This window comes from Symphalangus syndactylus, chromosome 15 (genome assembly GCF_028878055.3).
Source record: "Symphalangus syndactylus isolate Jambi chromosome 15, NHGRI_mSymSyn1-v2.1_pri, whole genome shotgun sequence".
Taxonomy (NCBI): Eukaryota; Metazoa; Chordata; class Mammalia; order Primates; family Hylobatidae; genus Symphalangus; species Symphalangus syndactylus.
Window position 1 is genome coordinate 22,396,166 of NC_072437.2, and position 21,089 is coordinate 22,417,254.

At 44.8% G+C, this 21,089-nt stretch overlaps 1 protein-coding gene across 7 annotated transcripts in view; it reads right to left on the reverse strand.

The window, feature by feature from the left end:
* The window catches only part of FARP1 (FERM, ARH/RhoGEF and pleckstrin domain protein 1), a 317,789-nt gene that overhangs the window by 47,623 nt on the left and 249,077 nt on the right, over positions 1-21,089 (reverse strand). For all 7 annotated transcript variants that reach the window (XM_063618950.1, XM_063618951.1, XM_063618948.1 and 4 more), the window contains exons 7-13: positions 18,967-19,081; positions 17,981-18,128; positions 15,395-15,490; positions 13,748-13,911; positions 12,981-13,049; positions 10,139-10,214; positions 8,370-8,619 (exon numbers count right to left, since the gene is read on the reverse strand). In XM_063618950.1, coding sequence (XP_063475020.1) covers positions 8,370-8,619; positions 10,139-10,214; positions 12,981-13,049; positions 13,748-13,911; positions 15,395-15,490; positions 17,981-18,128; positions 18,967-19,081 — 918 coding nt within the window. The remainder of the gene's footprint in view (positions 1-8,369; positions 8,620-10,138; positions 10,215-12,980; positions 13,050-13,747; positions 13,912-15,394; positions 15,491-17,980; positions 18,129-18,966; positions 19,082-21,089) is intronic.

Genomic DNA, 21,089 nt, shown 5'->3' on the forward strand with positions numbered 1-21,089 from the left:
TCAGTTTAGATCAACAAGAGATATTAATACCATGCATACACTGTGACATGAGCTTGGCCTTCCATGCTCAAAGAACCACCAAGCTCATTGTTACTGGAGAAGCCAGCATTCTTCCCAATGGTATGAGTCCATGCTTTATTGACGTACTGCATTCTTCCGCCATCGAGAGAAGAAGAAACCAGACAGCATCTGTGAGAACTTACATGTTGGGTGCCCATTAAAATGAAAAACAGCTCATTGCCCATCAGAAGCTAACTGGGACCAAGTCAGGTGAGGCCTTCTCTACATTCCCACCTACTTCCCCACCCAGCAACAAACACACGTATCTACATATCTATAAGCTAAATTCTCTTATAGATATGACACAGGTAAAGGTTTCTATCCCCATTTAAATAGATGTTTCCATTCAAAACACAAAGGCAAATCCATGGTCAGCTGTCTAGGCTCTCCATGCAAGCTACAGTCACAGATGCGCTCTGTTTCAGTGAGACCTCTCCTCTAGCTACAGTGATCCTGCTCACCTCCAAGGGCCCCCCTTCTCCCATGCACTGCCCAAAGCATAAAGTGCAGGCCTTGTTGGAAGAGCAAAGTTCACCTCTTGTTTTCCCATTTTAGTGAAATACGGCACCACCCAGGATGATCACTTAGGACGCTTCCACATGAAAGCTTGCAGTTTGGGGAATAGGATCACTGTATTCTAGAGGAAAGAGGTATTCCAAGTACAAATTGGTATTCAGCAGTGTTAAAAAAAAAAAAAAAAAGACATCAGACAGTGCTCCAACAGTGCAGGAACAGAAGCTACACCATGCTTTGAGGGTAAAGACAGAACGCTGAAAACAAAGCCTTTTCTCCTAGATACGTACATGCTGACAAGACACTGCATACAATGGAACAACGGAAAATGTTTTCCCAAACTGATTAAACAAATGACAAAAATGAGAATGAAGTCCCCAGCCTTTTCTATTTCAAATTAATTTGGTGTATTAGAAATTTTAAACAAAACGTATTATCTACAGTATTAAATATACACACAGAGAGAATAGAGGGGAATTTGATTAATAATATAGGCCAAGCTGGTGAGGTTTGGTTAGTTAGGTTTTCACAGCAACCTTAGGAGGCAGAAACGTGAGTAAGGGTAAGGGATTTATCCATCAGCCATTCTTGGTGCTTCTGGAGCGAGCAGCCAGTGTGCGTCCTTAACTAAGGAAGACCTATCTTCGGTCTTTCTATAAATCACTGCAGGGAAAGTGACAAATGCTTTACTTCCTACAAAGAAACTTTGAGGCCCAGAAAAAAAAGGTGTTGTTAGCTTGGTTTCAAGAGTCAGAAAAGGACATCTGTGAGTAATAACAGACTGGTCACCATGCCACTGCAGGCTCCTAAGTGACCCTTCCATCATTTCCCACTTTAAGGCCAGCTATCAATCCTGATTCATAATAAAGCGGACTCACTCCCTCACAATCCCCACACCACTACCGCCTCCATATCTCACTCAAAAGTGGAGTCAATCACTGTCCGATGCTTTTTACTCCACACACACACACGCCTGCCCGGTGGTCCTCGCTCCCTCTTTAGTGTCCTTGGTCTGTGTGCTTTTCCATGTTGCGGTGATTTCTAACTACTCCTCACTCCTCAACATTCTGCAATTGCTGCACCTGGCCCCAGCAGCACACTCAAGTATCTCACAGCAAGATTTTCCATGACCGCACTGGCGGTGCCGGCCCTGTAGAGTTAACCTTTTAGACTGGCTCGCAACTACTCATGGAGATCAGATATCCCGTGGCAACAGTTGATTTTTAATCCTCCCTACTTTCAAACAGAAAGCCACTCCAAGACAAATCAGAGTAACCTGATCTGGAGACTACATGAAGATGCAAATGCACTGCCTCCATTCCAAGTTAACACTCCAACACCGGGCGCCGAGAAGATGCTGGAAGGCTTGGTTTCGAGGCTACCATGCTGTGATGTCCGTGTCGAGTGGCCAATCCACACCAAAATGATCCTGAACAAATCAGAGTCTATTCAATGTTTAAAGCTTTCAGGAAAAGAAGATTTTCTAATTCTTCCCTAGCGTCTACCAAGATGTTTAATTGCTTTCACTAGGGGTTAAAAAAAAAAAGTTCCTCCTGCTTGAGGTTTCATCTTTTTTTTTGTTTTTTGAAGTGGTGTGCTGTTTATTTTATGAAGCGAGAACTTTTTGCAAAACAAGACGCTATCTCCCCTCCTCTCAAACACACATATGGCACAATAAATCAGCATTTACCACTTCTGTTCATGGTGAAATGCTTGGAAATCTCTCTCTAGGTTACTGTAGGAAATGACAAAGTTGCCCTTTTCAAGGATATATCCAAACAGCTAGCACCAGGCCACTTTTGATGTTTGATGTCTACAACTCCAGGCCAAATCATCATAGAGATTGTGTGTGTGTGTGTGTGTGTGTGTGTGCTTTTTGTCATTATTTTTTAATAGAAAGAAAACTGCTATATTAAGTGTCACGTTAATTTTGGCCTAAAAGTCACAGCTTCATTTTAAATCCCAACAGCTGGGAGAGGTGTGCACATGTGCTCACTACAGACACCATTTTTACTAAGTTTCACTCGATTAAACAGAAACAGATGGAATAAAACAAGGAAAAAAAACTAGTACCAGTAAATTCTTTAACGTTGTTAAATGTCTTTATGCTGCTCACGGAAGTTCATTCAATGGTACCTTTCTCTCCATATGCTCTTACGGGCTTGGCTAACAGAGAGCCAACAGCCAATATAAAATTCATCAGAGAGCTACTATTTTAAGTGGAAATGGTAGCAACGGATTATTTTTAAATGGCCACCTCTTTAAATTTATGCCTGAGGTTGTAATTTTTTGAATTTTTGTAATCAGACCTTGAAGATGACTTTGAGCAGTAAGATATAAATAACTCCCACATGCTTAGCGTTCCAATAATGGAACAGTAGGCATACATGACTAGGGTTCAAAGAAACTTGCTCTGTTACAGGGATTACCTAGAAAGACTCTTCTGCAGTTCAATTTGTAAAATTTAGTAGCAACAGAACAGACTCATACCATCAAACTAGAGGAAGGCCAGTCTTAGAACTAAGCCCATGACCATCAGAGGAGAAATGTTTATAGACCATAAAAGAGAAAGTCCAGAGAAAAAAAGTCTTTCTGGAGAATGTTAACTCTAAGAGCTCTTAAAATTCTAGCTAATCAGAATAAGGTCCCAGGCAAAGAGAAGGGATCCAGATAGAAGCAAATAAAACCACATAAACCTGACAGTTAAGGGAACCCAGATTTGTTAATTTAAGGCTGGGTCTGCCTGTAACCCAATTACTCACTAACAGCTACAGTTTCACCAAAGTCATTCTGTGCTGAAATATGGAATAATGCTTTAAGTAGAAACAGTGGAGTGAAAGCATGTGAATACTGATAACAGGTATGAAACAGAGAGCTGTGTGCACACTCACGGCGGTTTCAACAACATTTAAAATGACAGATTAATATTTACGTTGTTTCTTCCTTTAGAAATTGCTTGAAAACAAAACCAAATTTTTTGTTTTTGGAACGAAATTCCAGGGCTAATAACCAAAGTTGAGTTTCTGATGCACCTTCAGAGCAGACTGGATTTTGTATATTTGGTGGAAATTTTGAGAGGCTCGTGCTGTGTTTTAGTTTCTTAGGCCTCGCTTTTTTCAGCATTGCTTGGCTTGAATCTTCAAGTAAGTTCTTGAGAATAAAATCAGAATTACTTACATTTTAAGTGCAGGCCACACGGCACAATTGGGGGAGATAAATCAGAAATTCCCAAATATGAATCACACATGCACGGAAGAATCTGGCCCGCAGACTTCCTCTAATTAAACGCCTATCTAATAAAATATTGTCAATGGCATACAGATGACTGTTAAAGGAGCTGAAGCCATTTATTTTGAGTTCTGGAGCTCATTAAATGCATTTCTTCATGCTAAAAGAATTTCTTGCATTTTTATTTTGCCCTTAACAAGCGGCAGCAAAGGCAACCACAAAAGGGTCTAAAATTTACATATTTTGAAATAATATCCAACAAAAGATATTAGCACAAGGAGGCCCTGGAGTAGCCAAGAGTGGCTTTAAGATTTGTGTTTATATAGGGCTTGTCTTCCATTCACGGTCTTAAGACAGCATGTCACAGAGCAGCTAGTGAGTGGCTGGTATCTGAAGGCCTGGGTCCCCTGTTGAGTCAGGAGACCCCCTACACTAGCTATCGTCCTAGAAAGGTTGGTTGAGAGGTCTCAGGAAACCCTTTGGAAATCTGAATGCATTCAGAAGTCTCTAATATCTGCTACCTAGTATCACACCCAATCCTACCTCTGGCCTTCCTCCACTCTTACTTCAACTTCATGCACACGCATGCCCTTCTTAAGCTAGAATGAGATCTGCAGGCTGGGTAAAGACCTGGGGGACTGGAGTCTCCCCAAAGTCAGAAGGCTTGGAGGGTGGCAGGGTAGATGCTGCTGGCTTTTCCTGACTGAGCTCTTCACAGTGACACTGGGGAGACCACATCACCTCAGCAAACGTGCTCCACCAGGCTCAAAGAATGTATAAACGGACTCTTTGGTCAATGTTATGGAATCTTTATTAGCATAGGACAAGCTCCTCTTGAGACAAGTAGTGACTATTTGCAGCACATCAGGATGTATGATAAACAGCCTTTAAACAAACTATAAGCACCATTAATTACACCAGGATTGCTGCTTTTGTAAATACTGGCCAAGAAGCAGAAATTGAGTTGCTTGCCTGGTACAAAGCCAATGAGGGAGAAACTCTATGAGCAACTCTTAAAGTGAAAAATCTCATCAATACAGAACTGAGTACACTGCCATTGATCAACTGCTCTTAAAATACTTAGATAAAAATCACTGCTGTAGGAAAAAGCAACACAAAATAATGATTGAAGCGTGTTTTGCTCTGGGATGCTTACATTTGACGATTCCTGTCACAGGCTGTGTAAGTTCATGCCTAGTGCTCAATCGTATTTCATTATCAGACTGCTGTATAATTACAGGGAAAAAGAAAATTCATTTGAACAAACCACCTTCACAGATAAACCACGGGATTCCACACTTGGTTCTGTTTAACTCACACTTCACTAAACACTCATATGGCAAATTGACATTTTTCCTATGTCTGAACAGATTATGCAAAAATGTGTTATAACTGCAAAACCCTCACAATATAAAAAGAAGTAGTTCTTCCCACCTATTATGGCCTGTAATTGCCTAAGTCTACTTGGATCACTAGTCTCCACATCTGATTTGAATTAATTCATATAAGACTCTCCAAAATTAAAATACTGAATCAAAAAACTCCTATTGCACCAAGATATCACAAAGACTAAAAAAGTGAAGCTTAGAGACGAGGTTACAGTTTCAGCTTTGTCATGCAATAGCTGTATTACTTATGCAAAGTCACTTAACTTTTTCAGAACAAGAAATGAAGGTTTGCCCAGATGAACCTCTGAGCTCCCTTCCAGTTTAGAAATTCTGTGATTCTGTTAAATATATAAATTTAAAGCAAGACGTAAATAGACTACTTCAATGAACAACTCTCAAACGATCCAACAATCCAGCTTGATTCAATCAGGCACTAAATCAAATGATTAGGAAAACAAAACAAAAAAAGTCTGTGTAAAAACGGATTAAGTGTCCAGACTCTTTAAAACCGACTTCTGGACATTCGTGTGGACAGATATCATTTGTCAATGAGATGAGCCGATACTCCTCCATTTTCTATGCTGCTGCCAAATTCTACTCAGTGTCCTAAGCATGCTTGGTTCTTCCCTTGTGATCAGGTCACGTGATGAGCCCAGTGACGCCCTGGTATGGTGACACATCAGGGAGCTATCCTTGTTAGGACTCTTTTCAATAATTTTGTAGTTACTTAGGATCTAAACATTTTATTCTACAATTTATCCTTTTTTTTTTTCAAAAAAAAAAAAAATAGTACCTAAGGCTGAAAAGTACAAATCACAGGCATCAAGAAAAAGCAGTTCGTTTGTGATATTTTTCTTACTCCACAAGCAAGCCAAAAATGTAGCTAACACTTTTACTGTATTCCACTAGATTCGAGACGGCCTGGGTAAGAAGTGACCCTGGCTGTCCAGTTCAAACAGCTGGGAAGCCCAAGGAACACTCAAGACCAATGAGATCAAAATCCCTAGGGTCAGGGTCCCGGAATCACTAATTTTTAAAATATCTCAGAAAATTGCAACGTGCAGCTAAGGCAGAGAAACTTCAAGTGAAAACCAGGCTCTTTAATCTGAAATACAGGAATGCTGGGTGAAAGGCAGTGACACTGGTGGGCAAGATTTAAAAAGAAGTCAATCTCTCTCTACTTACACTTTCTTTTTTCTGGCTCAGAGAAACATCCAAGTATCACTATTCCCAATAGAGGACACTGTTCACAAGAGTGTGAATGGTTAAGACTGTGTCTGTAAACCGACCAAGAGCAACCATGCTGGAAAAGAGTCCTTCTCTGCGCTGTACACAATTCAAAGGCAGGTATTTAGTTTGTTGACCTACTGGTGACAACAGTGCCTATTTCAAGGTGTTGCTCTTGCCTGCATCCCCACTCAATAGTATTTCAGTTTCACCAAGAGATTCTGAGAGGCAGAATTGTACTTCTTAAAATATAACAATATGATCCACCAATGCAAACCTAAACCAAACCAGCAATCCCAAGTAGATTACAATTCATGAAGATGTGACAACTTTTCTAGTATTTCACAGGAAGCCTGGGAAGCAGAAATAACCCCCAATTCTTCCCGTTAAAATATTCATTATCCTTGACTAAAGATTTCACCAACATAATCTCAACTAGCTATCAATCTACATTTGGCCTTGAATAGTGCCAACTCCTCACTTCATGAGGCATGGACAAAGCAGCCCTCCTTTTAAAGAAGGGGAGAATGGGAAACCGATCCCTTTCCTGTAATCTCAAGGATGCTTCAGTTCAAACTCTCAACCAACAGGAGAGTGATCTGCATAATTGAACACAGACAGAAAATTGCCATATAAATATAACACACTATACACATGATCGGATTCATAATAAAGTGTTTCTTCCTAGCCTTCAACCAGCAAAATAAACAAGCTCCTGGGAACTTGTCATTAGGACTTGCTGTTTATCTTGCCCACCTTTTCTGGAAAGCAAGCCACTTACGTGAAGTTTTGTTTTTCTTAAAGATTTTAGAAGTCAGGCAGACCCTTTCAAACAGGTGCCTGTCCAAAACCTCCTCTAACAAATGTACACTACAAATGAATAAGTCACTAGAACAGATCATCTGTAGGGAAACCCTGGTCTCGTGACCCAAGGTTGCTCGGGCTGAAGACTTGCCTCCTGGCCCCCTCACTCATCCTCCTCCTGTGCCTCACTCAAACGCAGGCCACCCAAGAACCCCCGGCTTCTCAGCAGGGACGGGGAACGCAGCACTGCGGGGTTACCAAACATGAGGGGCTGGCTCCCGGAGATCAGCATCTCAGAGTCTGACTCACTGGACTCAGTCCCACTGCTGGTGGAGCCCTCGGTCACCTGCAGGGGTGCCAGCTGCCCCGCCATGCCACTGGCACACACCGACTGCACAGCAGGGACCTTGGAGGCTGCACCCATGGGGGGTGTGCCATTAGCCAGCCTTCTACCCTCGGGAGCAGCTGCGCTGACTTGCCCCCCCTTCCCACGGCCACCAAGCCCATCCATGGCCTCCGGGGTAAATGCCACCTGGCTAAGGATGAGTGGATCTGTCTCTGACTTATTATATCTACCAGGAAGATTCCGCAAGTATGGCCTTGGCGAGGTGGGGGAACAGTGTTCATAAGGAGGACCCTGGCCCGGGAGAGTGTCTTCTCCCATACTCCCCTCTCTATGGTCATGTCCATTTTCGGAAACATAGCCTTGAGACCCAGTTCTGTCCCAACTCATATTTGGACTTGAACTGCTGCTGCTGGGAGACAATGGGGTGGCCAGGGGGCTGTGACCAGCCGAGCCCTTGAACATTTCATCTATGAGAGAGCTATGCCTTGGGAGTCGAGGGCTCCCGCTCATATCAAAGGTTATATCTGCTGAATCGTCATCAAGGAATTCTCTGGAAGGAGGCCGGGAGGACTTTGCAGAGTGCGGGGAAGCCCTACGCCCAGCCTCTCTTCGCCCCTCCTCCCTGGACAGCAGATAGACACCGCTGGTCAGATCACCCTCATAATTGTCATTTGTTTGGGACCGGGACTGGGACCGGGATCGGGATGCTTGTTCTCTAAGAAGGTCGTATTCGCTATCTACGTCACTGCAGTCAATGAAAGGAATGGAAGTACTGCTGCCTCTGGCAGCCCGGGATGCTGGACCTGTGCTTGGCTGCGGGGGCTGAGGTTTACTCTGCTGGGTCCTATCCTTAACGACCTCCTCCTCTTCCTCCGTGGGCGCCGAGGCGGCTCCGTCCTCCTGCTTGTTACCCGCGCGGCTTCTCCTCGGCGCAGAGCTCGGGTGAGACCCCGGCTCCCCGGGGGAAAACTTCGGTTCTTTTCCTTGCTGGCAGCTCTGGCCCCCTGGAGATTCGGCACCTTCTCCAAAGGTAAGGCTGGCACTCTGCTGAGACTGGGTGGGGTGGGGAAAAAGGTGCGGAGATGGAGAAGAGGGAGACTGTTATTCCAAGGCTGAAAACAGAAAAGGAGAGCCAGGGGCTCCGGGAAGAACACCCGGGGCCTCTGTGGCGGGAGAACTGCCCCAGAGCGCTCTGACCTAGCAGCAATCACGGAGGCACATCTGGGCGTGATCCAGAAGGTTCCTTCAGGGCGTGGCGGCTGACAGCACTGTTCCCGGCAACACAAGCCAGGCCCAGGCTCTGCTTTCCAGGACCCACCAACTCATGCCGGGGTTTGCCTTGCTTTTCTTTCTCGGAGGGGTAGACAGGATCTTACTCTGTCACCTAGGCTGGAGTGCAGTGGTGCAACCACAGCTCACAGCAGCCTCAACCTCTTGGGCTCAAGCAATCCCCTCAAGTAGCTGGGACCACAGTCCTGCGCCACCATGTCTGGCTAATTTTTAATGATTTTTTTGTAGAGACGGGGTCTCCCTGTGTTGTCCAGGCTGGTCTTGAACTCCTGGGGTCAAGCGATCCTCCTACCTCAGCCTCCCAAGTAGTTTTGCAGTGGTCACAGGCATATGCCACCACACCTGGATAATTTTTAAATTTTTTAAGAGACTGGGGACTCTCTGTGTTGCCCAGGCTAGTTTTGAACTTCTGGGGTCAAGTGATCCTCCCACCTTGGCCTCCCAAAGTGCTGGGATTACAGGTGCCAGCCACCACGCCCTGTTCATGTTGGGCTTGTAAAGCTTCTACAGAACAAGACGGCCCTTCCAGCCCACAGGGGGTCTCCAGGGAAGGGTGGGCAGGCACATCAGGGACCCCTGAAGAAAAGTTGACACAGTCATCAGAAAAACGACAAAGGACATGTTTGCTTATACTTCTCAGGGCAGCCTGGATGGGGAAAGGGGTTTTTTTGGATTCACACGATGAAACCTCCTTTATATTCTTCCCCAAGTTTCTTTTTCTCTTTTAGAGAAAGCCCTGAGAACTCACCCAGAGACCAACTCCAGGGAAAATGAGCTTTTGCCATCCTCAGAGCAACAGTGATAATGTCTCTTATTGCCAATTGTGGTCACTGCCCTGTAATACAAGCTCTGGGAACTCGCTGACCAGTTCTGTGCCAGCAAAGGCTTCTGGCCTTGGCACCAGGCTGAAGCTACACCCATTGGTTACAAAGCAGGTCCCCATCTCTTCCCAAGTGGACCCATTTAGCTGGAGAGTCGGTCTCAGCTCTGCCCACTGCAGTGATAGTTCCGCCACTGAGCTGAGTTCTCCGTGGCTTAGAGCACCACATGGGAGATGACAAGGCAGCTGGAAACACAACACACTCCAGGGCCTCTGAGCCCAGGCTGCCGGCACACGGCACAAAGCCTAAATCTGGTCAAAGCCAAGGCCCATAATCAGATTCTCATCTGCTGAAAACCCCAAAGGAAAGGACGGAAAACCAGAAAGCCCACTCTGAAGCCCAGGGCTCCGTGGAGGAAGTGCGGGGAAAAGCAGTTATCACAGGACAGCGCCATCACTGACCTGCTCCGGCACTTCAGAATTCAGTTCTGTAGGCTGTGAAGCAAGGCTCCGGATAGAATGAATCTTGCTGTGCTTCCTGGGAAAAATCACACAAGATCATTAAAGTTAGGTGAGGTTTTTGTTTCTTTTTTCTTGGTTTTAAATGAAACAAAGGTCGTTTTGTTGGACGCATTAGTGCCTTCCTCAATAATGATGGTACCCAGAGCCGCCTTTACAAATGATACTTGGAAACGGATACGCAGTCATCCTTTGATAGCACTTGCATGGTCCAAGGGTTACTTAAATCTTGGAGAAATTCTCAGAAGCCCTTGTTGTAGTTCTCATGGTGCAGCTGGTGAAGAAACATTTAGCAACTGAGCAGGACCTTTCTAGTTAAGGGGAAAGTCACAGAGGAGGGAGGACGTGGCTGCGCCCTCCCATGCTCTGAATGGCAAGCTATGGTCTGACAATACGAAATCAATTCATGTACTTTAGGTAATTATTTTCTGGATCAGTTCTGTAACAGAGGAAATTACCACTCATCCGCTCACTCTGTCAAGAGTGAACTCACTCTTTCCAGGTAAGTTCAGAGGAAAAGGCCTGCCCTCAACAGTAGAAGGAACTGACTTTAACAGCATCTTGACACATCTCTTTCATCTCTTCCCTCTCAGTCTGCCTATTCCCCTTTTCCTTATCAAACAGGCACTGAAATGCTCAGGTCCTGAAATTCGTGAGACTGTGTAAATATAGATTATATTCCCAGGCACATCCAGCTCTTCTTCAAAATACTCCAGGTTAGCACAGAAAAGCTCTAGAGATCCACATTCTGAATCAGAGAGAGAACTGGGCTATTTCTTACATGGTCTTCAAATACTAACCACTGACTGTCCAGGAAAAGTATGGGATTCATCTCCAAAAAAAAAAACCTCCTGAACATGACATTTCTAGAGACAGGGCATGAGAAAGCACCACAGATTTGTGGTAGAAGGAAGATGCAGGGATGGCCACAGAAGCTGGTTTATTTCAGCAAAATCAAAACAAAACACTGAAATAATCTGGATGGTTCTCAACAGGGAATCAGAGAAATACAGTGTAGTATCTTCATACTACTGTATGGCCCTTAAAACAGATCTCAAAAAAAAGGTAGTATTAAAAAAGCAAGACGCAGAGTTATACACGAGTAGTCATATGAATGAAAAGAACACACTCAGAGCAGTTCCTTTTATGCGAGGGCGGGGGGGGGGACGGGGACAGGATCTTGCTTTGTGGCCCAGAACTGGAGGGCAGTGGCACAATCTTGGCTCACTGCAGCCTTGACCTCCCAGGCTCAAGCAATCCTACCTCAGCCTCCCAAGTAGCTGAGACTACAGGCATACGCCACCTCATCCAGCTAATTTTTTTTTTTTTTTTTTTTTGGTAGAGATGAGGTTTCGTCATGTTACCCAGGCTGGTCTCAAACTCCTGAGCTCAAGTGATCCACCCACTTCGGCATCCCACAGTGCTGGGATTACAGGCTTGTGCCATTGTGCCCGGCCTCCAGAGCGGTTCTACACACTCTTTTGGGATGTAGTAACATGCATACAGAAAGGACCCTAAATTTGGCAGCTGCCTCTGGGGAGGGGAGAAGAGAAATCACCAGAGCTGGTGGTTCAGGGGGGTTTTACCATGTCTGTAACGAGAGCTGCAAATAAAAGAAGAAAAAACAACCCCAGAAACAAATGTGTCCAACTATTAATGGCTGTTAATTCTAAGTAGTAGGAATCTGGGTGTTTGCTGACTTCCCTGTACTTTATTGTAATTTTTAAATGTATGAAAATGAAAAAAGTTTTTTAAAAACTCTACATGCACTAACTAGTTCTCGAGGCCCCATCCTTTGCTCCTTTACCCTCCTTGGGTTCTGCTGCTCCTCCTTGGAGCACTGGGCTCGGGAGCTGGCTGGCCGGAAGCTGCTTAGCAGCTATGAGACCTGGACTACTTATTTAACCTAACGGGGACTCAGTGTCTCCATCTTTGTAAAGGGAATAAAAGACCACTGACCTCGCAGAGCTGAGGTGAAGACTCAATGAGTTCACACAGGCCCAGTGCTTGCAACAGCCTGGCACACACTAAGGGCTATAAGTGTTTGATAACAACAACAACAACAACAACAACAACAATAAATCCTGTTTCTGGCTGGCCACGGTGGCTCTTGCCTGTAATCCCAGCACTTTGGGAGGCCAAGGCGGGAAGATGGCTTGAGCCCAGGAGTTTGAGACCAGCCCTGGCAACACAGGCAGACCCCATCTCTACAAAAAATTAGCTGGGAGTGGTGGTGGGCACCTGTGGTCCCAGCTCTTCCGGAGACTGAGGTGGGAGGACTGATCGAGTCCCAGAGGCTGAGGCTGCAGTGGGCTGTGATCACACCACTGCATTCTCGCCTGGGCAACAGAGCGAGATCCTGTTTCAAGAAAAAAAAAAAAATCCTGTTTCTGCTCATCCAGATTTACTTGATTTAATTAAAATGTTCATAGACATACTTTCAATACAAATCCCAAAATATTGAAGGACTCACCAGTGAGCTAGTTTTTATGATGCTTCATCCCCCACTGTGATGTCCTGAGCCCTTCTCTCCTTCCCCGGTATGTCCTCTCCCGCCTCCCCTGGTCCTCTCTGTCTGTTCTCATCTCACTCTCGAGGGCGTGCCCTTGGGCTTTAAAACCTTCCTCTCTAACACTGGACTTGCTGAGGGTGACTGAGACTGTCATTTACAACTGAAGGGACATCAAGTCTGAAGTATGGGTAAAGAAATATTTAGCAGCAACAAACTGTTACCTGGCGAGTCTGAGCCTTCTCAGACTGGAAGCAGCATTGAAGCTTCTCTTACCTTTCAAACTGCACCTTCTTATGTCCTCCTTCTTTAACATAGTCGAGAACCTGCTTCTGAGTCCGACCACTGAAACAGAGACCACAACAGGGAAGGGGAGAAATACCAAGGAGTCCTCATTTAAACACACAAATGATACTTCAGGGCTTCACTTCCCCTCCTTCCCTAACTGGGAGAGATGCAGGGTTGCTCGGCTAGCCAGGACTAAAAGCAATCCTAACAGACTCTGTATTTTTGGGTCCACTCAGTCTCTTGATATTTTCCTTGAATATACAGAAAAAATGTTCAATTAACTAAGCCCACTTGATAAGTGTGTTTGGTTACTAAGCAACCATCCTAAGAGCCTGTACCTTTCATGAAGGCAGGGATCTTCACTGGGCTCAGTGCCTGGAACAGTATTTGACACATGGCAGACAATGATTTGTTAAAAATGAATGGAAAAGTTAACCAATAACATGCAAGTCCACATATTCTATGAAGCAACACCAAATGTTAGTAAGACATCTGTACTTCTACAGAGAGAGGAAATCCTTTCTGAGTTAGAGACTCCCACTAGGCGTTTACCATGACTGGGTGGCTCTGCCTGGTGCCTCTCTGCTGTTCAAACAGAGCCCGCTGGGATTACCATACAGGCGCCCCCGCGTGGCCATAGCTCCTGGAGGCCAGTGAGCGTTCACCTCCCCGACCTGCTGTGTGTCACAGCGGCTGCGAGAGGCGGGAGGAAAAACGTGCATCCAGCAAACGGAGGCACAAAGTGGCGACCTCACCTGAACCGAAATGATGACCCCCGGCTAAAGAGGACGGGCTTGGGCTTTGGTTTGGGCTCTTCAAAAAGTCTAAAGAAGGCATGATGTTCAACACAGATTTTCCAGAAGGACTTGCAGAAATCCCGACTGGCCATCAGGAATTCCAAGGTATCCTGGTACGCGCTCTAAAAAGGGAAAATACAACGTTGGTTTTTTCCATTACCCACAGATACTCCACTGAAATAGGAGAAAAGGGGCAGAAGAAAGCTTTGCCCGATAAAGTTTTTGCTGTGTATTTTATTATAGCATGACCATCAATGCAAAGACTTACTAAACTCTGGTTATTCTTAAGGACGAGATGTGGTCCCTAGTCCATCATTTTCTTCCCCACAGAATCTCTTAGACGAGTAACAGAAACAGCCGCGTGGCTTCAATGGAAGTGACACCATTTTTTGACCGATTTCATATACGAATTATGTTTATTTGGCTTACATTTCCTTGAAAAACAAAACCCAAATACTGAAAGTCCCGTCCTGCCTCCTTAAAAATCACTGAAACGCAACGTTCATCCTCTTCCTTGCACTTCGTGTCAATGTCGGCTCTTACGTCGTTTCTCTGTAAAGTCGCCCACAGCTCCGGGCTCCAGGCCACCCCAGGAACTACACAGGAAATGAAATTTTTTTTTCTGGAGCACAAAAGTGTCACTCTCGGCTGAAAAAAATCATGCCCTTTGATTCTGGAAAGGGGATATGGAAATTTTCTGCTCCCAATTGAAGTGGCCATACCATATAAACAGAAGTTACTACCGCCCTTAGCATTCCCAGCAGTTCCAACTATTTTGGGGGATCTCACAGTTTCGAGTGGACCCAACTTACAAACAAGCTGTGCTGCAGTTCTTTATTTATAAGGCAGCTTTTTGAAACTCCAGTGAATTTTTCCATGGAAAAGCATTTAAAATGGGTATATGCTTCCCAGCTCGGGCCATGAAAGCCTACTGAACCCAGACTGTAGCTCAACTATAAGTCTAATTGCCATTTACCCTCTTCTTTGCCATGGGAAAAAGAAGTCTAGGTGCTGGTTGGGGATAGACCCCCAGGACACATCACTCACCTCCTCCATCGCCATTTCCGGCAGACAAAGAAGAGGCTTCCCCTCCCTTCCCGTCCCAGTCCTGGCGTGGGCCACAGTGTTAGGCGTGTTGTGAGAAGTAAGTGGGGAAGGGAACCTAATTAGCCCATGAAAATGAGTTCCACTGGGGGCTCAGGGCCTCCAGCAGGGATCGGGGAATTCAGTCTATGCCTGGGGTAGGGCAGGATACTGAATGGGGTCTCCAGGTGTAGCCTGGGGCTGGATGCGCAGCAGTAGCACAGCTCTGGTTGTTTGTCAGGAGGGGCTGCCTGAATTTGTGCAGGGAAATGACCCTCTCCCCAGGTACACGTTCGTGTACCTCCTTTACGCTCTCTGTTTACCGATGATGACAGCCGTAGAGTTACCGACCATTTGGATACACCTGTCCTAGAGACGCTCGGCGTTCTTGTGGACAAAAGCACCTGGGTAGCACTGGCCACAGGTTCAGCGGAAGCCCAGCCAAGCGCAGACCTCCACCCCTTGCAGGACACACGCCATCCCATGGCTCATCGGGTCCCCTCTCCTGCTGGGACCACTTACGTTGGCATCTGGCCGGAGCTTGATGAGAAAGCGCTTCCTCTTGAAGCTCAGCTTCCGCACCTTGGCCCAGTTGAAGGCATTGATCTTAGTGAAACCCTAAAAAGAAAGGCAGTAGCAGTGAGCCAGGAAATGCATAACAAGCAACTTGGGAGTTGGTCTGTTTTGCTTATGGGAGCTAAAGGAAGAGGGCTGGCAGGCGACTGCTAAGTAGAGATGACTTTTGCAGAGAACTCACAGAATCTGTGGCTATAGGATGATACCTGTTCCTGGATCATTATTTCTCACTAATTATAGGATTTTGGCATTCAAACTAAGTCTGCCTCTAGGGAGAGAAGAAACTAGCCAAGATAATGATGAAGAGAAAGATAAATGGAAATAAAAACCATGACAACCACCACAATCATTAGCTGCCAGGACTTATGAAGTGACAAGTACTAACCTGAGGGCTTTATATACTGCATCTTAACAACCCTTATATGATAAAACCCAGCAAGATGGATTTACTATTTTCATTTTATAGACATAGAAACTGCAACATGGATATATTTTAATTTGCTGCAAATGACACATTTAATGTGGCAGAAAGAGACTTCCAAGCACACGCCGTCTTGGCAGCTATGGTTAACATTCAGCAGGTTTGCAATCAACTCCCTGCTTCATTCACGCTGGTCTGGCTCCTGGGCCCATCAAGCTTCCAATAGCACCAGCAGAACTGAGGATGGGAGGCCAGGCCTGCCGTGTGTCTTCAAGGCCAGCACAGTCTCTGGGCCGGGTTCACATGTCCTCATCGTCTTCGGCAGCCAGGTAGTCACTGTCTCCATCCAAGGTGGAGAGACAACCGGGAGCTGCCAGATACCAACTCCCGTCTGCCCAGTCTCAGCTGAAATTAGAACTCCTCTGGAGCCCATTGGAACACCAGGCCTGTTCATTCAACGTGGCAAGAATGAAGCAATAGGGCACTGGCAAGAAGGTGGGTTCCGAGACACAAGAATTGTGATACACTTCTTTTCCTTCTTAATACTTTTTAGAAATGGTTCACGGTTGTGATTTGAAATTTAATGATAGTACTGAAAACTCCACTTGGCTTTATTGTTTTTCTTTTTTGAGACAGTCTTGCTCTGTCACCCAGGCTGGAGTGCAGTGGTGCGATCTTGGCTCACTGCAACCTCCGCTTCCCAAATTCAAGCGATTCTCCTACCTCAGCCTCCCAAGTAGCTGGGATTACAGGTACATGCCATCATGCCCAGCTAATTTTTGTATTTTTAGTAGAGATGGGGTTTCACCATGTTGGCCAGGCTAGTCTCGGACTCCTGACCTCAGCTGATCCACCCGTCTCAGCCTCCCAAAGTGTTGGGATTACAGGTGTGAGCCACCGCGCCCGGCCTATTGTTTCTCTTATCTGATACTCAGAGGCTATGCATGCAGGTCAAAAACTGTCAAGAAAAAATCCACCTTGAATACCACACTGCTCTCACAATGTCACACCCTACTACCTGGTAGGAAGCCAACTTAACTCTTCTTGGGTGTGATTCTGTAATAATTATGCTGTCATAAACTTCTGGCGCATGAACAGAGAATCACTGGAACTCTTTTGGTAAAAGATGAGGGGGAAATATAAGCAAACCTGCAAGAGCTCAGTGAAGGGTTTTAGGTCCTGAACATATTTACAACTTCGTAACTAGGTGAAATCTGATCCCATTTCATGAGAAAGGCAGGTGCTTTCTCCATATCCCTTTGAAACTAAAAGCACAAGTTACCTGCTTGTGTTGAAAAGGAATGTACTGAACAGCCTTTTGGGGGTGGTGAATATGTTCGTTCTGTTGGGAATTTTACAGGATATACATATATATATATATATAATAAAAACCTATCAAACTACGCACTTCAAGTGTGCGCACTTTATTGTATGTCAACAATACTTTAATAAGGCTATTAAGAGAGAAGCATTGATCAATGAAACAGTCCAATAGCAGAATGATCAATAGAGCACACATTTAGAGTGCAGAGAATCACTATGTCCTTAAGTAGAATACAAGTAAGAATTCAAGTGCAGTATGTGTTTTGCTACAAAATTGCAAGAACGTGGCTTTTATGAATTTATAAGACTGCTGTATCTTAAAAGCATGCCTAACACTCTTTAAGTATATCTGAAGTCCCGACCAAATAAACTGGCTCAAGCCAAACTGGGTTTGAAAAAAAAAAAAAAAAAAAAAAAAAGGATCACGTTACAGCAAAGTATCATCTGTGTGAAAAAGATGTTTATTCGGGGACCTAAAATCTTGATGCCATTATACTGTGTTCTAAGTGTAGGTCCACGGAGAGCTACATGTTTCTGTGATGCTACAAAGTCAATAAAACCAAACAAATCTGTAATATGGATTCCCCAAACAGGACAAAGGTAAGTGAAATCGAATCTGGGAGCTGAGGGCCTGGGAAACAGAAAGCCTGAGATGAGGTTAATTTTCCTTTGTTTGCCGAAAAATAACGATCAGAGGTCTTGGCCCACTGAATATGAATCAGAGTTGAAGGGCCAGTTCTTCTCTCTCTATCACCGAGGGAACTGGGCCGTGTTCTCAAGGCTCTCACCTGAAACACTAGAATTCCCGTGTTGGCAACGGCCAGATTGATCTTCGTGCCTTCCCTGTCCTTGGCCGGGTGCAACCGGATTCCATACATCTCTAGCCGACGGGCAATCTCTAGGAGCTGGAAATCTGATTCTGCTGGTGTTTGTCCACTGACAAAACAAAAATTAAAGAGAAAGGCCAGGAGATTTGAATTCCCTGTGTCTATTAATTTGAGATTAAGAAGCTTCTCTTGGGAAATAAAAAGGCATTTCATCACAAACACTGGGGCTACCCGATCAGATGACACCCAACCTCCCATTCACTGTAACCCAAAGTCTAGCAGCTAGGACAAAAGCTCCATTGCTCATGGAACATAAAACCCCAAAAGTCTCCAAACTCAGCCAGTTTTTTTTTTGTTTGTTTTTTTGTTTTCTTTTTGGAATCTCAAAGAGTTTCCTTTAAGGTCATATAAAAGCAAAACACCACTGTGTTAAAACAAGATTTTAGTTGCTTTCAATAACCTAAACCTGCAAGCAAAGTTCAAGAGAACACTTTTTCACACGGCCGTCAGGCTCCAATGCTTCCTTAAAACAACAACCAAAAGTACCATGAGTCCTTTGAAAATATTTTATTAATCCAAACAAAAACAAAAATGGAGAGGCTATGAAGGTTCTGGATTTTCACGATACTCTGACCTTGTCCCTAGGTGACCACATCCCTTTCCCAATTTCTCATTAGCGTGATAACTGGATGGTCCTTTGCTCTTACTTTCTCTTTTGTTCCAAAGCATGGTCATCCTTAAACTCCAGGCTTCAATGGGTGACCTGTGCTTCTGAGAGCCCAGGATCAATCACCACATCCCAATGAGCCTCTGTGATCTTCTTCCCTCACGCTTTGTGTTTTTCTCCACAATAGTTTGTGTGGGGGGTGGAGGGGAAGTACACCCACGTAGGTTGGAGGCAGAGAGAACTGGCTCAGAGGGAATATGAAGCCAGGAATGAGACTTACATGTGGTTATGGTGAAATTCCACGATTTTGTCCTCTAGTGCGTCTTGCTGAGGTATGTATTTATTTTTTGCTAAGTGCTCTCTGTCCAAGGCTTCATCAAAATCCCCAATCTCAGCTAAAAAGAAACAGAAAGAAAAACAGGTCACATAGGAATGACACTTCCCAGTTTGTCAATATTCCCCAGCGAGCCAAACAGAAGCTAGCAGACAACATAAGGTGAGCCCAGTTGGTGGGGAACATCAGAAGGGCCAGATCTCAGAGCCAGGATGCGAGGATACATTTATCAATTGTGGTGATGTGAGAAGACAATTTTCTCTCCTCCTCATCTCTACCAGTCAGAAAGAAGCTTCAAGGCCAGGCACGGTAGCGCCTGCCTGTAATCTCAGCACTTTGGGAGTCCAGAGCGGGCGGATCACTTGAGATCAGGAGTTCGAGATCAGCCTGGGCAACATGGCGAAACCTCTTCTCTACCAAAAATACAAAAATTGGCTGGACATGGTGGCGGGCACCTGTACTCCCAGCGACTAGGGAGGCTGAGGCAGGAGAACTGCTTGAACCCAGGAGGTAGAGGTTGCAGTGAGCCGAGATTGTGCCACTGCACTCTAGCTTGGGCAAGAGAGCAAGACTCCATGTCCAAAAAAGAAAAAAGCCTCAGAATCATCCGTCTTCAGCCATACCTGCTCCCAGTTTTTCTTTTCTCCCCATCCGCCTGGGGAGGTTCTTGGCAGTAAATTCTACACATGTGGGTGACAACCGTAAGACCTCCTAACCGAATGAAGCCCTAAAACTTCAGGACTTTATAAAAATCAAAGTGAAACTCTTATATATTAGCAATGACTAGTGCAAAACCCAAATGCTTTATCATGTAAAGAGGATTGTCAGTGGGTGCAAAGGTAGATAACCTAATGCTTAAAGAAATTATAAGAGTTTATTAAACTTTTCGTAGTCTTGTCAGAAATAACAGATCAGATTGCAAAGTCTTATAAGTTTTTATCTATGAGAAATATGATTCTCACATAACCTTGTTTTCTCACATAACCTCAAGATAGTCCTCAATACTGCTGGAATGTGGAAAGTTACAGGATAGAGCTTTAAAATCAGACTTACGCCTTAACAACACTAGCTCAAGGTCAGTGTACACCAATTGTTACACCTCTGAGATGGCACACCTTTTTCTTTGTATCACATATACTGTATAACAAGCTTAATAAAAAATAGCCTAATGACCAGAGCCCAGCTGTTTTGATAAAAACCAAGGGAACTGTTGCTATGAAACTCACCTTTCATTTTGTCACATGAAACAGCTTGTCACACTTAGGGCAATGCACTCCAGTAATCAAGCAGGACATGGCCTGGGTGTGGCCATCAATCACACCCACTGAGGATATCTGTTCCGCATAAAGCCATGCCAACTCACCTGGCAGCAGCTGGGGCACTGGAAGAACCCCTCCCTCACTTGCTTCCTCATCATCCGAAAGACCAACAACACTATTTCCTAACTGCCTTTTCTGGACTGATTTCTCCCTTCCTAAATAGAGTAAAATTGCCACCCTCCATCACAGAAAATGGCACAGAAATGGGGGCATGCCTGGTCATACTGCCATCATTATATGTTGCCTTGACGACAGAGGGCCTGGCTTCTCTGCAATTCCTTCTATCTGGTTCTCAAGGAAATACAGTTGATGCTCATTATTCGAGGCAGTTATGATCTATAAGGTTACCATAAACACTGAATTAGCCATTCCTCAATCATTTCTCCTAGGGGAAATAAGGGGTGAGGTTCCTACAGTAGTCTTGAAATAACATTTTAGTTAACTGGCCGTGTCTTATGTGTGTTTCTATTGAAAACCATCTTAAATATACTTTGCCGATTTCTTCACATTGAGCTCTTGGCCAACAGCCCCTGAACTCATGCCTGAACGAAGCTTACCTAACACACATTTGCTCTATCAGGCAGATGGCGCTGCACGCGAGGACACAAGACAGACAGTGCTTCAGCACAACGCCTGGGGACTGCTTTCAACAGTGAAATCACCAACAATATGCACAAAAATGCGAAAAGCGTGGCACTAAATAGACCATGAAAAGGATACTTATTAACAATATGAGAAAAAAAACCAGAA